The sequence below is a fragment of the Schistocerca piceifrons genome, chromosome 3 (assembly GCF_021461385.2).
Source record: "Schistocerca piceifrons isolate TAMUIC-IGC-003096 chromosome 3, iqSchPice1.1, whole genome shotgun sequence".
In the NCBI taxonomy this organism is placed as follows: domain Eukaryota; kingdom Metazoa; phylum Arthropoda; class Insecta; order Orthoptera; family Acrididae; genus Schistocerca; species Schistocerca piceifrons.
In genome coordinates this window covers 661,224,011-661,244,302 of record NC_060140.1, presented here as the reverse complement: position 1 = coordinate 661,244,302, position 20,292 = coordinate 661,224,011, and the positions used below count along the sequence as shown (strand labels likewise).

At 45.3% G+C, this 20,292-nt stretch overlaps 1 protein-coding gene across 1 annotated transcript in view; it reads right to left on the bottom strand.

The window, feature by feature from the left end:
- LOC124788950 overlaps nt 1-20,292 on the bottom strand; it is a 462,645-nt gene that overhangs the window by 280,178 nt on the left and 162,175 nt on the right. The window contains exon 2 of the mRNA XM_047256237.1: nt 15,933-16,089. Coding sequence (XP_047112193.1) covers nt 15,933-16,089 — 157 coding nt within the window. The remainder of the gene's footprint in view (nt 1-15,932; nt 16,090-20,292) is intronic.

Genomic DNA, 20,292 nt, shown 5'->3' with positions numbered 1-20,292 from the left:
ACATACCACCGGAATGTGGTTTTTAATATCCACTGAGCTTTTTTTTCCTGTTTAAATCAATGTTTGCCCTAAATTTAGAAAGTCTATGTACTGCTAAGTAGCCTCAAATGTTTAGCACACTTTTCAACTCACTTGTCGGACAATAAGTTGCTTTCTCCTTTAAAAGTATTTATGGAGTAAGAAAACTGCTGGTCAAAGTTATAGACATGTAATATACCAAGGCTTCCGAAAGATTGTTTAGTAACTTTTTACATGTGAGACATCTACCGATTTATTTGAAGCTGCCTCATAAACACACGGTAACATTTCACCTACGGGACTGGCCTCTGTTTCGTATATATTCAGTCATTCTTAATTTCTCCTCAATCTCCTATAAGTTTCGTGTATTTATTTTGCAGCTCCCACCGTTATGACAAATAAGCTGCAGGAGCTACGCGAGCATACGATGGATTGATTGTGTAAGCCGGCCTGAGTGGCTGAGCGGTTCTAGGCGCTACAATTTGGAACCGCGCGACCGCTACGGTCGCAGGTTCGAATCCTGCCTCGGGCATGGCTGTGCGTGATGTCCTTAAGTTAGTCAGGTTTAAGTAGTTCTAAGTTCTAGGGGACTTATGACCTCAGCAGTTGAGTCCCATAGTGCTCAGAGCCATTTGAACCATTTTTTGATTGCGTAACCTGTTGTCGGGTGCAGCAGGGTGAACGGGTCCCGTGAAGCTCGCCAGGCTTGCGGAAACGCAAGTTGGCCTGCTTTAACTAGTGTGCTTCAGTAAACATGTACTCTTGCGTCTCCGTTGCGGCGGGTTGAGCTGCCTTAACGGTTTCGGCGGATATAGCGGTTGACGGGCTGGAAGGAGAATTTGTACATCTCTGGTATGTGCCCAATAAATGGATTAAGGACGGAAAAGACCCACCTTGGTTGAACAACGAAATTAGGTTTGGTTGGGTTGTTTTGGGGGAAGAGACCAAACTGCGAGGTCATCGGTCTCATCGGATTAGGGAAGGACGGGGAAGGAAGTCGGCCGTGCCATTTCAAAGGAACCATCCCGGCATTTGCCTGGAGCGATTTAGGGAAATCAGGGAAAATCTAAATCAGGATGGCCGAACTCGGGATTGAACCGTCGTCCTCCCGCATGCGAGTCCAGTGTGCTAACCACTACGCCACCTCGCTCGGTACGAAATTAGGAAAATGCCAAGGAAGCAAAGGGTGTTGCACTCTCGGTTCAAAAGAAAGCGCGAAAATGGCAAGAAGCAAGGGTTTTGAGACGTTCGTGCGTCTGTAAAAAGATCTATGAGCGTAGCATGCTACAGCTACCTTGAGAAAATTCTGGTACTTTGTAAAATCGCTAAGTAGATTTAAGACTTCTCTCAAGTCACTCGCTGGCCAATCAAGTATGGCAGTAGAAGATGGCAAAAGGAAAGCCGAAGCTTTAAATTTCGCATTTAACAAATCGTTAAAGGAGGAGAATCGTACAAGCATCGTTCAGCCATCACGCTGGCTCCCGTATGGACGACATAGTAATAAGAATCTCTGGCATAGACAAACAACTGGAAGAGTTGAAAACAAGTAACACGCTAGGTCCGGATGGAATTCCGATTCGGCCTTACAAAGAATACTTTCGGCATTGGTACCTTTCTTAGTTTGCATTTATCGTGAATCTTTCGCTAAGCGCAAAGTCACAAGTCACTGGAAAAATGCGCAAGTGACTCCTGCATGTAAGAAGGGTGAAAGAGCTGACCCACAAAATTATTGGCGAATATTTACAAATCTTTAACATAATGCAGCGCTTCAGCAACCGCGAATTGTTCAGACAATAAGAAATTCAGCCTTCAGTTGTAAGGTAAAATTTTTTTTAGCGGTGATGGAGCACGATGATTTGCATTTGCTGAACATCTTGTCCAAATGGCCCATGCTCCCAAGCCTCTAAAAGATGCAGAGCTTAACTTTTGTATAATGAATTCAAAGGGTGTAAGTTAGACACCCTTGAGGAAATTGCAAATTTTTAAACATCTTATTATTGATAGAAAATGGTTCAAATGGCTCTGAGCACTATGCGACTTAACTGCTGAGGCCATCAGTCCCCTAGAACTTAGAAATACTTAAACCTATATAACCTAAGGACATCACACACATCCATGCCCGAGGCAGGATTCGAACCTGCGACCGTAGCGCCTAGAACCGCTCGGCCACACCGGCCGGCTATTATTGATAGAGAAAATTTACTTAATGATCAGCTGCCACTAAAAAGTAGAAATTATTTCGAAGGATTTAAACCTTTACTCCAGTGTAGTTGACCAACGGTCCGCTTCGAATGGCCGATGCTGTTTCCTACCTGCTTTACCCCTTTATTATAGTGCGTTTGTACAGTGTGTCTCTACATATTTTGTATTATACTGGTAATGACACCAGTTGCAAAGGTGTTTCTTAATATGCCTCTTTATGTTCAAGATATTTCATGCTTCGCACGCTTGTCTCTCCCATACCAATTTGTTAGTTACTGTAGTGGGGTTTCACCCTCTTATTATAATATTTGAATGTAAATTTTCTTGTCCTGACTTAGCAACTAGTTCTTAAGAAAAACGTTTAATGTACTGTACCATAGGTAGGCATTTGTCCATTTGCAGGACTGTTTTCTGTCACATTTTGTTCACAATTTACGTTGCGCTAAGTAATTTTGAGACAGCTTGTCTCTAGCACTTGCGCATACGCTCGGCCGCTGGCCTAGCCTCGCCGTGGAACTGCTCGTCATGCCTAGTTTCCTTGTTGCTTACGTGTGACCCTTATTCCTGGCCCGGCGTAGCTCCGTCTACGTTTTTTTATTGTCTTTACTATTGACAGCCATAATCTTATGATTATGCGTCTTCATTCTGTATTAGTTTCATTCTCTGACATGGCCAACGTTTGCTCCTCAAAATAATTTAATTTTTGTAAGATCACGATGTTCCTTATTATGAAATCATTAGATTTCAATGTTTAATATATGTCCGTATGGGTTTCTTTATAGGTTCTGAAGAAGAAACAATTATTGGCATCGAAACGTAGCTAAACTAAAAAAAATTACCTTGCAACTGAAGGCTGAATTTCTTATTGTCTGTACAGACCAATATCCTTATCATCGATTTGCTGCAGAATTCTTGATGGTATTCTGAGTTCGGACATAACAAATTTCCTTGAGACCGAAAGGCTATCGTCCACGGTTTTAGAAAGGATCGCTCGTGCCAAACCAAGCGCATCTTTTTCTCACGTAATAGGCTGCGAGCTATGAATGAAGGGCAACAGGCAGATTCCATATTCTTAGACTTCCGAAGACCATTTGACACGGTACCCCACTGCAGACTTAATGAAGGTACAAGCGTATGGAAGAGGTTCCCAGATATGTGAGTGGCGGAAGACTTCTTAAGTAACAGAACTCAGTACGTTGTTCTAGACGGCGAATGTTCATCAGAGTCAAGGGTATCGTCAGGACCGTAGCAAACAAATGTGATAGAGCGCTATTATTTTCTACGTACAAAGAAGATCTGGCGGACAGAGTGGACAGCAGTCTGCGGTTATTTGCTGATGATGCTGTGCTGTATGTGGTAGAAGTCGAAGTTGGATGACTGTGAGAGAATACAAGATGACTGAGACAAAATTTCTAGTTGGTGTTATGAATAGCAGCTGTCTCTAAATGTAGAAAAATGTAAGTTAATGCAGGTGAGTAGGAAAAGCAATCCTGCAGTGGTCGAGTACAGCGTTTATAGTGTGCTGCTTGACACAGTCAGGTCCTTTAAATATCTGGGCGTAACGTTGCAAAACAATATGAAATGGAACGAGTATGTGAGGATTGTGGTAGGGAAGACGAATGGTCGCCTTCGGCTTATTGGGCGAATTTTGGGAATGTATGATTCATCTGTTAAGGACATCGCATATGTTACGATAGGGAGACCAATTCTTGACTATTGCTGGAGTGTTTCGGAACCGCACCAGCTGGGATTAAAGGAAGACATCGAATAAATTCAGAGGCGGGCTGCCAGAACTGTTACCGGTAGGTTCGAACAGCAAACCAGTAATACGGAAATGTTTCGGGATATCAAGTAAGGATCCCTGCAGGGAAGCCGACGTTCTTTTCGAGGAACACTACTGAGAAAATTTAGAGAATCGGCATTTGAAGCTAGATGCAGGACGATTGTACTATCGCCAGCATACAGTTCGCGTAAGGACCAGAAAGAAAGCATTTCAGAAACTAGGGCTCATACGGAGGCATGTAGATTGTCGTTTTTCCTTCGCTCTTATTGCGAGTGGAAGAGGAAAGGAAATGACTAGTGGTGGTACAGGGTACCCTTCGCCACGCACCGTCCGGTAGCTTGTAGAGTATGTATATAGATGTGGATGAAGATGTAGATCGTCTTATTTGGAAGTCAGGTTACGATGGTGGGGGGGGGGGGGGGGTGAAGGGGTGAAGGGGGCATAGGATAGATCGCCTTATATGAAAGCCAAGAGGTGATAGAGGGGTGACGATGTGATCCTGTGGTCTGCCGAGAGGTGATTTGGATATTGTGCTGCGTGATGTGGGCATGAAAGGAGGGGAAGAATGTGTGGCCCCCTCGCGGACAGTGCGGGACGACGGAATGGTGTGCATATGAGAAGGTGGGAGAGGTGCAAACACTCTAACGGACGTGAATGATCCGCTAAACAGGCAGCGTGGCAACGGATCATTTAATTCTTTCCGCTGACTCCAGTAGCACACACTTCATCGACATCACCCGGAAAGCATCCGGGTAAAGGGCATATCAGGCATTCAGCTAAACAGTTTTGCAACTTCATGATCAGGTGTTTGTTTCTGTTTATATAACCTCGTTCATAGTAAATGCTCCTTTAGTTAGAGGAAACACTGAAACATAGCCCTCCAATCTTTCTTTCAATTTATAATATGCATGTCATCACCACCAGTACCACCACCACCACCATCACCACCACCACAACACCACCGCCGCCACCACCTTCGTTTATGATAGCTCTAGATGATCGAATCATCAATGACTGCCTGCAACTGTATACGTAGAGCCGAAGGTCAAGGCTAGAGACAGTGTCATACGATATTAACTTGATGTCTTCTGAGGGTGATTAAGTTTCTTCCAGTATGCCTGTCAACTGTCGGGTCAGATTGTTGCGTATGCGCCGAAAGTTACACACTACAACATGTGTGGGTGTCAGAAGACAGTAAATAACGCCACATGTTGGAACGCATGTATGTGTGCCCTAAAGTCTTCCTTGTTGTAGGGTGAACATATTATCATTAATCTTTAGAAAAAGCCAGTCTTGTGTGCATATATATGTCTTTCTTTTTCCTTTAATATTATCTGTGTAAAGAGGGAGAAAAGATCTCACGCAATTTATGGTTATTCTGTGTAATGTAACAGTAATCGTATTCTGTGATATCGTAGTGGAAATTTATCGACCGAAAGCGATACTGAAATGGTCTCACGCAACAACAGTAAAAACTTTGGGATTTTTCTCTCGTTTTTGTGAGAGCGCAACTTCAGACTCACTCTTGTTTTGTCTTCTTCTGTAGGTTGTCGTAGCGAACAGATATATTATGTAAGTTAAAATTAAATTGGCTGTTTGCTAGTTTGGAGTAATTAAACTGAATCTGTTTAGAACTACTGCGATTATTTTAAAGTTACCTACTCCTAGTGCTGTTAATTACATGCATTGGTACTTTTAAATATTTTTCAGAACAGGAGTCGGCAGATCGTTGTGAAGTGACGTAAAGGCCGAACGTGCATTGCGTTCAGTCGTTAGTTTGTCTTTGCTCGTAGCATTCAGCGACCCTGAGATTAAACGCCGATCACTTTAATGTACATTGCATTTATTTCATGCTAGAGATGTTACGAATGATTCGGTCATTCGTCTCTGAACTATGAGGTGCTCGGTCTTTGCCGATGTCAGACACCGGCCCCGGTTTTAATAATTAGATGGTGGTTGGTCACTTTACTGAGTTCATAGCTTTCCTTTCCGTGTGTTAATACCAGGTAGAGCATACGATACACTTCCTATTTTTTCTACCATATTAAATAATGTGTTTTTCTTTTTATCCTCCCAGACAATCATGGTCACAGTAACAGTGGACCCAATATTTCTTATTTAGTCCAGCTCACCGACTCCTTGAGAAACTTACTTAAGGCTCACGTGAGAGTTAGTATAAGAAGAAAGTTCCAGAAGGGCAGTAGTAAGGACAAAGTGTGAGCCTGCCCTAGGCCACAAACAGAGAGAGAGAGAGAGAGAGAGAGAGAGAGAGACTAATAATGATTATTACTTAAGCAATATGATTTCATATTCAGGGTACTTCGATAATAAAGAAGCTATCAGGGTATTCATCATTTTTGCTTTCAACCTTATTTAGAGTTCCTTTAATTTTCGATTGTGATTTAACCTATTAACACGAACTCCAAGAGAAACAGAATTATTTTAATTAAAATGTCGAACGAAAAACATCTCCTGCCATCTATATTCCCAATTTTATTTTATTTTCGCTACCAGTTTCTGCGATACACTACACCATCTTCAGGCCCCCTTTGTTCATCACTTGCAGACAAGTGCCAGTAATGAACGAAGAGATCTCGTTGTTAAAAAGAAGTCTACGAATAGCATATATTATGTGTTAGCCCCTGTTTCGACTGTACATGGGGTAGGAAGCATCCTAAACGTGGGTGACGGTGGCCGAAGATGGCGTAGTATCGCCGAAACTGGTAGCAAACATAAAATGAAATTGGAAATATAGGCCGGCCGCGGTGGTCTCGCGGTTCTAGGCGCGCAGTCCGGAACCGCGCGACTGCTACGGTCGCAGGTGCGTATCCCGCCTCGGGCATGGATGTGTGTGATGTCCTTAGGTTAGTTAGGTTTAAGTAGTTCTAAGTTCTAGGGGACTGATGACCACAGCTGTTAAGTCCCATAGTGCTCAGAGCCATTTGAACCATTTGGAAATATAGAGGGCTGAAGGTGGTTTTGATTCCACATTTTATATTGAACAGCCGAGATCCCGCAACCATCCTACATAAAAATGAACATTCAGAAATTAGATTAATTATTCCAAAAGTACCCAGAAACCGAAATCTATAAACAGATGTCGCCTGCTTTCATTTTGAGAAAATAGTTAATATATTTAAAATAGGGTCCCCATTAAAAGTTCTTCACCTTTTAAACGGCCCCTTCTTCTTCCTTGTGGAGGCGGAGGAATACAGTGAGGATCACTTTTCTCGTGGTTGGTACTGAGCCAGAATGTGAAACCTTTGCTGGCAAAAGACGCCGTCAGTTCCCTGTGTCACAGCAGGAAGGCTTTGGCTCCTGCACTTCCACTTAGTTGGCAGTGGCCCCATTTTTTTGGGGGGTCGGAAACTCACTAGAGGGCTGGCGCCTCCAAAGCCATAAAAGGTTGGACCTCCGCCGACTCAGCCGCATTCAGCACGGATGAACAGTTCCGTAGCAGTCATATTACGCTACAGGCACTTGCCGTCTGGCAGTTAGTAACACTTTATCCCTTCATCACCTTGGACAGAACGTAGCAGTTGACTCTCGCGCACGCACACCGCCTCGTTCGGACAGCCGGCTCGATCACATCGTGTTAAGACTGCCAATTGAGGCCACACGGGATTAGTCGAGCCGTCTTAGGCGCTGCACTCATGGACTGTGCGGCTGGTCCCGGCGGAGGTTCGAGTCTTCCCTCAGGCATGAGTGTGTGTTTGTTCTTAGGATAATTTAGGTTAAGTAGTGTCTAACCTTAGGGACTGATGACCTTAGCAGTCCCATAAGATTTCACACACATTTGAACATTTGAACTGCCAAATGATAGCGTTAGGCGTGCGGTTAGATTTCATTGCGACCATCTCCTTGATCGGCATCTCGAGGTTCAGCACTCTCTCTCCGGTTTAATCGAATTACCTCAAACATTTCCACCAAGTACGGTACAGGTGCCTGTATAATGCAAGGACACTGCTCTGCAAAACTTAAGGATGAAATAGAAAAAATACCGTAAAATATTAACAACTCGGTGGAAATGAACGATAATGGGGCAGAATGTTGCAAAAGGTCTCCTAATCGTGCCTGAGTCGTGATCGCTATAGATTCCTCGACAACCGTGCGGCTACATCTTTGGCGGTCGCTAAGCAGCCTTCTCCCTGGCGTCTCGCGAGAGTGCGCGCGCCCGACCGGCCGCGATGACTTAACAGCGAGCTGCTTTGTGTATAGTGCACAGGCAATCTAATTTTTTTTAGTCCACTTAACTGGTCTGTGTCGGCTATATTGAGATGTGTGAGTTAGTTGAGTCTTTCGGAACACAAATCATTAGTGCCCTTCTTATCTGTTGTTCATTTGTTTAAATTTAAAAAATCATTTTTTGAATGTAAATTTTATTTGACCAATAACAGCTATTTTTAAAATTTTATTTTGGTATAATGTGGGCATTTGCTTGAAGTTCATGATTACTGAAAAAAATATTCCTGAGGCTGTAGTGGGGGCTTTGTTTGAAGTTAAGTATTTTGAACACAGTTGTTCGTGCAATAGCTGGTGGCCACATTTTCTTAATCGTTCGTGTAAGTTGTATTACGCCCACTTGTTCTTATAGTCTTTGGTTATGACGGCTCATTGTGAATCCGGGCCGATTCTTAAACCTCCTTGCATGCTGCTTCTCATCAATATGTCTATTGCAAAATTTTTCTCTCTGTAAGTATATTATTGATATCTCAATGCTTTTTAAATTGTTGAATATTTGCTTAAACACTGTTGTAAAAGAGAGTTTTTTGTTAAATTATTGTCACTGACCAACATTAGCAATCTTCCAGTTGTTTTATTTCATTCATACTGCTGCCGTAGGCAAGCGTTTGGAATATTTGAATCCGTACGGTTCCAAATAAATGTCTATCCTGGTGAAAATGTCAAGTTTTGCTTCCCAACACCTTACCGCTCACAACTTCCCGCTAGCTGCCCCATTTCAGTACACACAAAGCTGTACTTCACACGGAGTAAGGTCAGCGTGACTATAGCGACCAAATGGGGATGACCCCACAACACGATGCACTGGGAGGAACGGAAAAAGAGAGTATGTGTCAGTCAGCGAGCACTTACGGTGTACTGTGGTGGTGTTATCACAGCATGGGTCGAAGACTTCACAAAGGGAAGAAAACTAGAGGAAGGACGAAGTACGGCGAGTGTAGCCCACGAGTATGGTATTCCCCACAGCGTTGTTTTACGTGCACGGGGAGAGTTCCAAACCACGGGCACTGCTGCCTAAAGGACAGGAGGTGCTCGACTACAGCAACAGACGACCGCTACACTGCGCAGCAGGGAAGAAGAAACCCACGGCAAACAGCGAGTCAATTGCAACCACGTTTAACAGCACTGCAAGGAACAGAATATCACGTTCCACTGCGGCACGAAGAATGCATAGGTATGGTCCCTTTGCCCGATGACCAGAAGTCCTAGGTTGTATTTCCTTGACAGTCGCACACGGCGGCAACATTTGCGATGATCTGGAGCTGGACCATCTAGGAGTGGGGCCGTATGTTCTTCTCGGAGGACAGCAAATTCAATCTGACGCAACTATCCTCTTATGGCGAGGTGAGAACAGGTAATGAAACAGGAACATTGTCGAACGCGAGCGGTTCGGTGGTCCATGTGTTATGCTTTGGGGGGGGGGGGGGGGGCATAAAGTTGCATGGGCGTACTGGCCTCCAAATCTTTGAACACGGTATATGGTACACTCAGTTAGTTAGTTATATATTCCGGAAGTCTTCTGAACGATTCTTTTATGAAAGTGATGTGGAACGATTAAGTTTACAGGATATGTGTACATGACTACTGTTAACATTAATGAAACATTATTATTTTAGTCATACTCATGCAACTACATTTAAAAACATGTTTTATTTACCAGATTTTAAGCAGATAATCGTGAATGGAATACAAGAAGTTGTCATCGATAAATGATTTCAAGTTAGATTTAAAACCTGCTTTGCTACCTGTCAGAGATTTCATGTTATTGGGAAAGTGATAAAAAAATTTTGTTGATGCATACTGAACTCCTGCCTGAGCAACAGACGGCTTTAGTAATGGCTAATAATAATTTTTCCCTCTATTGTTGTGGATACGGCATCACTGTTCTTCTCAAATTGTGGTGGGTTATTTATGACGACTTTCATTAGCGAAGGTATGTATTGTAACGACACATTTAAAATCCCTAACTCTTTGAAGAGGTACCTACATGACGTCCGTGTGTGAACACTACATTGTATTCTTAATGCTCGCTTTTGTGCAATCATTCGTCTTTTTCTAAGTGATGAATTATCCCGGAAAATTATTCCCTAAGAGATTATTGAGTGGAAATACGCAAAAATGTCAGGAGGTTGAATCGTTTCTTTTCAAGATTAGCGTTTATGCTAAGAGCAAAAGTAACTATATTAAATTGTTTGGGACGCTCAGTAGTAAGCTTCTTTCATTTCAAGTTTTAATCAGCATGTACACACAAGAATTTAGAGCATTCTATCCTATTTAGTGACTCCTGCTAAAGTGCTACATCAAATTTTGGTATGACTCTTTGCTGTACAGATTTGAACGAAGTGTGTTTTTTTTTTAATTCCAGAGAGTCCATTTTCTGAGGACCACTTCAAAAATTCTTTGGCAAATATAATTTACAATCTCTTCTATTGCTTTCCCTCTGGTAGGATTTATTATGATACCAGTTTCGTCTGCAAGAAATACCAATTCTGCATGTTGAATGTTAAGTGAGTCATCCACATACAATGGTGTCCAAAATTAAAGCAACAAACGGAAGTTTTGGAAGGTTTCCTTTATTTTGGTTTGGCTCTGAGCACTATGCGACTTAACTTCTGAGGTCATCAGTCGCCAAGAACTTAGAACTAATTAAACCTAACTAACCTAAGGACATCACACACATCCATGCCCGAGGCAGGATTCGAACCTGCGACCGTAGCGGTCGCTCGGCTCCAGACTGTAGCGCCTAGAACCGCACGGCCACTCCGGCCGGCTCCTTTATTTCGCCACAAAACAGTATAAACAGGCTATAGAAAAGTAGAAACACTGTAAAGAGAACGTAAACAACCTACATCACAGTAGACGAAAATGTTCTTCGTTTTTTCCATCTTAACGGCTTTGCACACGCACTGCGACAACTGATTAATGCGGTCACTATCGGGTGTGACCAGCTCTGGCAGCAATAAAGGTCTGACAATAACGGAGCATACTGTGAACTCATGTTGAGGCAATAACGCCCATTCGTCCTGCGTAGCTCCTCGCAAGTCTTGGAGAGTTGTTGGTGCATGTTGACGAGATGAAACCAGTCTCCCTAGTGCACCACAGACGTGCTCTACAAGACTCAAATCGGGAGAGCGAGCAGGCCATGCCATGAGTGCAGTATCTTCCGTCGACCACTTGTTATCCATGAGGTCGAGCACTATCGTCCATCGATACGAAGTCTGGGTGTACAGCATCTCGTATCAACAGTACATGGGGTCCCAAGACCTCGTCACTATACCTGACAGGAGTTAAATCTTTCCGATTCACCTGTACTGTTTCATGAAGAGGTGTTCGAGTGGTCAACGTAATCCCTGCCCACACAATTAGCAATCCTCCTCGATATCCGTCTCTTTCCACAATGTTCTGGTCTTGAAATCGTGGTCCACATGCATTCAGATGCAAATCCACCGAGAATCACTCTCCAGACCAAATCGAGACTCACCTGTGAAAAGAACATTGGCCCACTCTTCGGCCCTCCAGATGGCACGTTGACGACTCCACTCTAGACCTTCCCTACTGTGAACTCGCATCAGAGGCACGCGTACACCAGTTCTCCAACAATAAACGTCACTCTGTCAAAGCCCTCTCTACGCCGTTTGCCTCGGTGCAATATGCCCAGTGGATGCTGCGAGGTCCAATGTCAGCTGCTGCGCAATACTAAGGCTGTACCGTCGTGCTCTTATAGCCAAATAACGGTCCTCTCTTTTTCATGTCATTCGTGGTCGGCCCTGCCCTGGTCTTCGGGGTACAGTTTCTGTCTCTATAAACTGCCACCACATCCTAATAACGACAGAACGATTCACGCTAAGCCATCAGGCCACACGAGTTTGCGACTGCCCGCTTCCATTCTTGCCATGGCGCTCCACCGCAGAGGTTCTGGTAGTCGTCTTTTCTGTGTCATACTGGACTGTCTGTGAATTTGCACACGGCGATTGTGGATGTGGGGCTACTCGACAAGCACTAACCCTTTTGATAGGTGCCGTGACGTCATCGTTGGCGTGGTTTTCCGTTGATCGAAATGCCATCTTCCGTGCTGAACACAATCGTGTGGACATCTATTGACAGCTTGTATGATTATATCGTGAATTAGACGCAGAAAGGGGAAACAGCGATTTTTTGCTTTAATTTTGGACAACAGTGTATATAAGGAAGAGGAGTGCACGCAAGATGGAACCCTGTGGGGCTCCCTTTGTGATTGCCCCCCTTATTCAGCATAACTTTTTGAATTCTGTTTAAATGTATTCAAACTAGCTGTAAGTGAAGCTATCAGTTCTATATAACTAGAGTTTTTCTAAGAGAGTAACACGATCTGCACAACCCACAATCACAAAGAAAACAGCTAGAGATATTTTATTATTTACAATTTGTACTATTTGATGAGTGAATGTATAAAAAGCATTCTCAGCGTCGAACTAATTGTGACACTGTGCTCCTTCCAACGTGATTATTTACAGGGCTGCATTAGGCCCTAACTTCATTTTTATGAATGAAAGTGGGCGATTTCATAGAACATTGCAGGTGAAGGAGCGAATGGACTGGAGGCCCTGTTCTCCCGACTTAAATCGCATCGAGTTGATGTGGGGTGCGATGGGGAGAGATACTGCAGGATTTCCACATGCACCATCATCTGTCAAACGCGCTGGTGGAGGAATGGAACGCCCCGCCACAGGAATTCCTTACCAATCCAGTGTCCGCTGTGAGAGGACGTCGCGGAACAAGCATTGTCCTCCGTGCTGGTCGAACAGCGTCCCGCCATTTGTAATATCCAGAGAACCATCATGAATTGCGGTGAATTCAGTGTAACTATCATTTTTAATAAAGCGACATTTTAGTTCACTTCACTGCGGATTTCTTCCAGTTACTTTGTCTACTATACTCTAACAGTTATTTATATATAATGGTCCATGTTTCATTGAGCTATATTACTTGGTACTGACACATCATGCGGAAGTCACATTTGGACTGAACTTTTACACACCTCGGACCTTTGTATCACGTTGTGTGGTTTCTGTGCTCCTTAGTTTACATCACAAAAGTCTGTGGCCTTCAGTATTGCTTAATATCAGTGAAGGCTACCATCGGCTGACTCTATTGTACCATTAATTTACTAATTATAGAATACGTCCATTTTGAGCCTCTTTAATGGAATATATTTTTTTTTAGTTTTGAGCTTCCCTCACCCCTCCTTCTTCGCCCTATATCCCCTCTACCACTCCTCCTCCCCCCCCCCCCCCCTACAGTACTTCCTCAGAGTGATTTTTTTTTCTTTATTGTCATTTTGAAACCTCATACAACGTAGGCCGGCTGCGGCAAAAATGCCCCGCTCTTCGGCCACAGATAATACATTCAATACAAGAGGAGACATCGAAAAATGAAACAAACACGGTGGGTAAACAACAGTAGACAGACAAAATTAAATTACAGGAAGCCGTTCACAGGTGCAGTGTCCAAATAAAAAAACGTTCAGCACTCGGACACGAAGCAGAGACGACAGAAATGACACACGTGAACGATGGAGCACAAACGACGAAACACTGAATCACTAACACGATGGCACACACAAACGCTGGCGACGAACTCCGGCGCGCGAATGTTCACTGATGGTGTACGAGTCCAGGGACCTGCCAAAAGGGTAAAGGTGGGGGAGGAGGGAGAGGGGAGGGTGTAGATGCCAGTGGCAGAGGAGATGGGAAGGTAGGGGGGTAGGGGAACCCCGGGGGAGAAGAGGGAGGGAGGAAGGGAGGAAGGAGAGAAGGGAGAGGGGGTGCCCTTGGGATAAGACACAGGGGGTGGAAGGGGAGGATCAAAGTTGGTAGGAGGGGTAGATGGAAGGAGGAGGGCATCATCAGGGAGTGGGAGATAGAGAGCAGGTGGGACATAGGAATACAGGCACGGCAGCATATGGGGGTGGGAGAGGATGGGAGAGACAAGCGAGTGAGGGGGATCAAGTTTATGGGAGGTGTAGTGGATCCGTATCCATTCGAGGAAAAGGAGGAGGTGCAGGAATGGAATGAGATCATAGAGGATTCGCATGGGAAAGGGGAGGAAGATGCGATAACTGAGGCGGAGCGCATGGTGTTCTAGGATTTGAAGGGATTTGTAAAAGGTAAGAGGGGCGGAGATCCAGGTAGGGTGGGCGTAGCAGAGGATAGAGCAGATGAGGGCTTTATAGGTGTGGAGGATGGTGGAGGGGTCCAGACCCCATGTGCAGCCAGAAAGGAGCTTGAGGAGACAGATGCGGGAGCGTGCCTTGGCTTGGATTGTCCGGAGATGGGAGGTCCAGGAGATGCGACGGTCAAGGGTGATGCCAAGGTACTTGAGGGTGGGGGCCATAAATGGTGGAATAGAAGTCGAGGAGACGGAAGGAAGGGGTGGTTTTACCTACAATGATCGCCTGGCTCTTGGAAGGATTGACCTTGAGCAACCACTGGTTACACCAAGTGGTGAACCGGTGAAGATGGGATTGTAGGGTGGGGGCGATGGCAAGGAAGGCGGTGTCATTGGTGTTCTGGAGAAGGTGGACGGGGAGTGAAGGTGGCGGCATATCCGCCGTATACAGAAGGTAGAGAAGAGGGGAATGGACGGAACCTTGGGGAACACCGGCCGAGGGGTAGAAGGTGTAGCAATCTGTGTTATGGATGGTGACATAGGAAGGACGTTGGGAACGAAAGGACCCGATCAGACAAACGTAGTTGATAGGAAGGGCGAAGGTCTGGAGCTTCAAGAGGAGGCTGTAATGCCATACATGGTCGTAAGCACGTTCAAGGTCGAGGGAGAGAAAGATAGCAGAGCGTCAGGAGTTGAGCTGTTCGGAGAGGAGATGAGTGAGGTGAAGGAGAAGTTCATCGGCAGAGAAGACGGGTGAAAGCCACACTGGGTAACGGGAAGGAGGCGGTGCTGGCAGAGATGTTGGTGGATGTATCAGGTAAGGATGAATTGCAGGACCTTGCTGAAGACCGAGGTAAGGCTGATGAGACGGTAGGAGGAGACAGTGAAAGGCGGTTTGTCGGGTTTGAGGAACATCAGGATCAGGGAGGTTTTTCACAGGTCGGAGTAGTAGCCGGTGGACAAGACCACATTATATAGACTAGCCAGGGTGGAGAGGAAGGAGGCGAGAGCTTGACGGAGGTGGCGATAGGTAACACGATCGTGAGTGGGAGCGGTGGTGGTTTCATGCGGAGTTTATTGATGATTTCCTGAGCAGTGATAGGGCATTGAGTTCGTTGTGTATAACGTTTTCCAAGTACTGGTAGCCAGGAGCGAGTGGAGGGGCAGAGGTGTCAGTTCGATCGTGGACATCTGGGAAGAGGGAGTAATCGATCGAACTGGGGATCGTCAGGGAGGCTAAAGCTATCAGAGAGGTAGGAGAGGGTAGGAGAGGGTAGTGGGAGGGGGGGTTTAGATCAGGTAATGCGACGGAAGGGTGCTCATACTGATCAGGCAACCCCTCCTGGTAGGAACGCTGCCGACCCGCTGCACGGTTGAAGAATGAACAGGTAATCAGTTTTGAATATCCCAGCGGCCCAGTGATCTTTACCTCCTCTGCAAACTGGCCCAAATTGTTGCTAAATTAGCCGCCTAGGCTGGGAGCGCTGTTAGCGGCCAGAGAACCCCGCGAGCTGCACGGCGCGAGCAGTGAGCGACTCACCGGAGGGCACTCGCACGGTGACGCCCAGGTTGAGCGCGCGCAGCTTGGCCAGCGCCACCTGCGCCAGCACCAGGCGCTCGGGCTCGCTCAGCTGCAGCAGCGGCACGTCCGACAGCTGCACCTGCCTCCCGGACACGTTCGACCACGTGCAGTTGCCCTGCGCACACCGCAAACAACACACATGTAGCCACGCTCCGACGCCTGAGTCGGTACGATCTTGGTATCGCTACCAATACCAAAACCAGTACCCGTAACTCGTTAATAATGCAACAAAAGTATGGATACTGACCGTATCCCAAGACAATAACTGCTTGTTTATGTAGTTTAAAACATTCATAATGCAAGGTGAAATATGCAGATTATGTTTATATGCATAAACCAACATGAAAATAATCAAACACAATGTAAACAGTAACAAGCAAATACTCTAAAAGCAAATAAAACATAGACCTTGACCTAAAAATTATGTCAACACACCTGCCATTATTGGCACACAGCGAACGTTTAGAGAGTTTACTCGTGTTTTGCGTCCCATGGGTTACGGATAGACTTCGAGACAACTTGTGCTTTCTACACGCTGTCTGTAGATGCCTTCTGGACTTGTGTGAGACTAATGACAGTTGACAGTCGTGTTTCTACATCTGAAAATGACTTCTGTTGCAATTTCGCGTCAGTCGAAAAGATTAGTAATAGTAGCGGCACTATGAGGATGCAGATCAGGTTTGCATTAAATACGTGCTGTAACTATCGTGATAGCTACACTACTGGCCATTAAAATTACTACACCAAGAAGAAATTGCAGATGATAAACGGGTATTCATTGGACAAATATATTATACTAGAAGTGACATGTGATTACATTGGCACGCAATTTGGGTGCATAGATCCTCAGAAATCAGTAGCCAGAACAACCACTTCTGGCCGTAATAACGGCCTTGATACGCCTGGGCATTGAGTCAAACAGAGCTTGGATTGTGTGTACAGGTACAGCTGCCCATGCAGCTTAAACACGATGCCACAGTTCATCAAGAGTAGTGACTGGCGTATTGTGACTAGCCAATAGCTCGGCCACCATTGACCAGACGTTTTCAGTTGGTGAGAGATCTGGAGAATGTGCTGGCCAAGGCAGCAGTCGAACATTTTCTGTATCCAGAAAGGCCCGTAGAGGACCTGCAACATGCGGTCGTGCATTATCCTGCTGAAATGTAGGGTTTCGCAGGGATCGAATGAAGGGTAGAGCCACGGGTCGTAACACATCTGAAATGTAACGTCCACTGTTCAAAGTGCAGTCAATGCGAACAAGAGCTGACCGAGACGTGTAACCAATGGCACCCCATACCATCACGTCGGATGATACGCCAGTATGGCGATGACGAATACACGATTTTAATGTGCGTTCACCGCGATGTCGCCAAACACGGATGCGACCATCATGATGCTGTAAACAGAACCTGGATTCATCCGAAAAAATGACATTTTGCCATTCGTGCACCCAGGTTCGTCGTTGAGTACACCATCGCAGGCGCTCCTGTCTGTGATGCAGCGTCAAGGGTAGCTGCAGCCAAGGTCTCCGAGTTGATAGTCCACGCTGCTGCAAACATCATCGAACTGTTCGTGCAGATTGTTGTTGTCTTGCAAACGTCCCCATCCGTTGACTCAGGGATCGAGACGTGGCTGTACGATCCGTTACAGTAATGCGGATAAGATGCCTGTCATCTCGAGTGTTAGTGATACGAGGCCGTTGGGATTCAGCACGGCGTTCCGTATTACCCTCCTGAACCCAGCGATTCCATATTATGCTAACAGTCATTGGATCTCGACCAACGCGAGCAGCAATGTCGCGATACGATAAACCGCAATCGCGATAGGCTACAATCCGACCTTTATCAAAGTCGGAAACGTGATGGTACGCATTTCTCCTCACACGAGGCATCACAACAACGTTTCGCCAGGCAACGCCGGTCAACTGCTGTTTGTGTATGAGAAATCGGTTGGAAACTTTCCTCATGTCAGCACGTTGTAGGTGTCACCACCGGCGCCAATGTTGTGTGAATGCTTTGAAGAGCTAATCATTTGCGTATCACAGCATCATAAATTTCGCGTCTGTATCCCGTCATCTTTTTGGTGTAGCAATTTTAATGGCCAGTAGTGTAGTTGCCTTTGAGATTGGAACAAGTGAGTTGATGATAGTCAAGAATGCCTTTAAGTTTGTAACCAGAAAAAAGAGTTCGCCGAGTGAGCTTAAAAAAGGTGGAGAAGGTATTTAAAAGATCACATGTAGATCTGAGGAAGTACTATGCTAAGGACAAGTCGATTACATCACCGACGTGAAGTGGAGCGCAAGCGCTGGGTGGAACCTTTCCAGCCATAAACTACAGATTAGTCGGGGTCACTGCAAGAGTATTCTGAGATGACCGAGCCGACACTGGAGAAGCAGCTCGATAGCTTGTGATAGAAAAATCGCTGAAGTGCTAGAAATTGAAATGTTGAGCCTCAGAAAAACTTCGGTTTCGCTCTTCCAAGTTGCCTCCGCAGCAATGTGCTGTCGTTTCGAAATAATTTTCCTGCTCTTCCTCTTTTTATCAATGGTAGACGCACACATATCGTTCTCCCTATTCTGTCTTTACATTGCAGTTTTATCTGGTTGTGCCTTCGGTATGCAAATGGTTTATTCTGGACTTTTTAGGACCGTAAATGGAGTGTTATGTGAGTCTGAGTCAAGCGCCATAGTCAACTCACAGCTTCAAAATTAGTAGTTGTGAACAGAACAGTCCCGTTCCAAATGCTAGGTGAATGTTGACAAATGTATAACATTTTGAGTGCGAGACACGTCTTTACTTTCATAATGGCATGGGAAGGGTAGGTTTCTTCAACTACGAATAATTCTTTTCACAGGAGGGAGAGGGAGGGAACAATGCACAATGTTAACTGTAATATACAAATAATGCACTATTTTTAATGTTTCAGCAATTGGAATTCAGTGAATATTAACAATCTGTGAAACAGGTTTCCCATAAACTGAAAATTATTTCTTTTTGAATATGCAGAAAAATTATACTGCGACTCTGGATGAGTTTATTTTATTGCCATTCTGAAATCAACTAGTATCATAAAAATCTTTTAAACTTTATAAGCAGATTACAAATTTTTAATCATTTTAAACTGCGAACATTTATACACTAAAAACGTCCCTTACATATTAAAACAATGCAGTGATCCAGAGCTCTAACTCTGAACTGCAAGAAGCGGCCATCATCTGGGAGGGGCTCACGCTATTTTTTGTACCGGTCGTCGAAGTGAAGACTAATGAAAAAGATTATCGTCCATTCACATTATTAATAGCGCGTTGCAGCACCAATAACGATAAGACACAAAGGGTTAAATAAGGTAACTGTGCTTAGAGGAAGACACACTACTCTACACATGGAAGAACCTAATGGCCGCAATCTTCAAGGGAAGACTGTAGTGATTGAGCACTATTTTCTCAATAGATTATACACTCCTGGAAATTGAAATAAGAACACCGTGAATTCATTGTCCCAGGAAGGGGAAACTTTATTGACACATTCCTGGGGTCAGATACATCACATGATCACACTGACAGAACCACAGGCACATAGACCCAGGCAACAGAGCATGCACAATGTCGGCACTAGTACAGTGTATATCCACCTTTCGCAGCAATGCAGGCTGCTATTCTCCCATGGAGACGATCGTAGAGATGCTTGATGTAGTCCTGTGGAACGGCTTGCCATGCCATTTCCACCTGGCGCCTCAGTTGGACCAGCGTTCGTGCTGGACGTGCAGACCGCGTGAGACGACGCTTCATCCAGTCCCAAACATGCTCAATGGGGGACAGATCCGGAGATCTTGCTGGCCAGGGTAGTTGACTTACACCTTCTAGAGCACGTTGGATGGCACGGGATACATGCGGACGTGCATTGTCCTGTTGGAACAGCAAGTTCCCTTGCCGGTCTAGGAATGGTAGAACGATGGGTTCGATGACGGTTTGGATGTACCGTGCACTATGCAGTGTCCCCTCGACGATCACCATTGGTGTACGGCCAGTGTAGGAGATCGCTCCCCACACCATGATGCCGGGTGTTGGCCCTGTGTGCCTCGGTCGTATGCAGTCCTGATTGTGGCGCTCACCTGCACGGCGCCAAACACGCATACGACCATCATTGGCACCAAGGCAGAAGCGACTCTCATCGCTGAAGACGATACGTCTCCATTCGTCCCTCCATTCACGCCTGTCGCGACACCACTGGAGGCGGGCTGCACGATGTTGGGGCGTGAGCGGAAGACGGCCTAACGGTGTGCGGGACCATAGCCCAGCTTCATGGAGACGGTTGCGAAT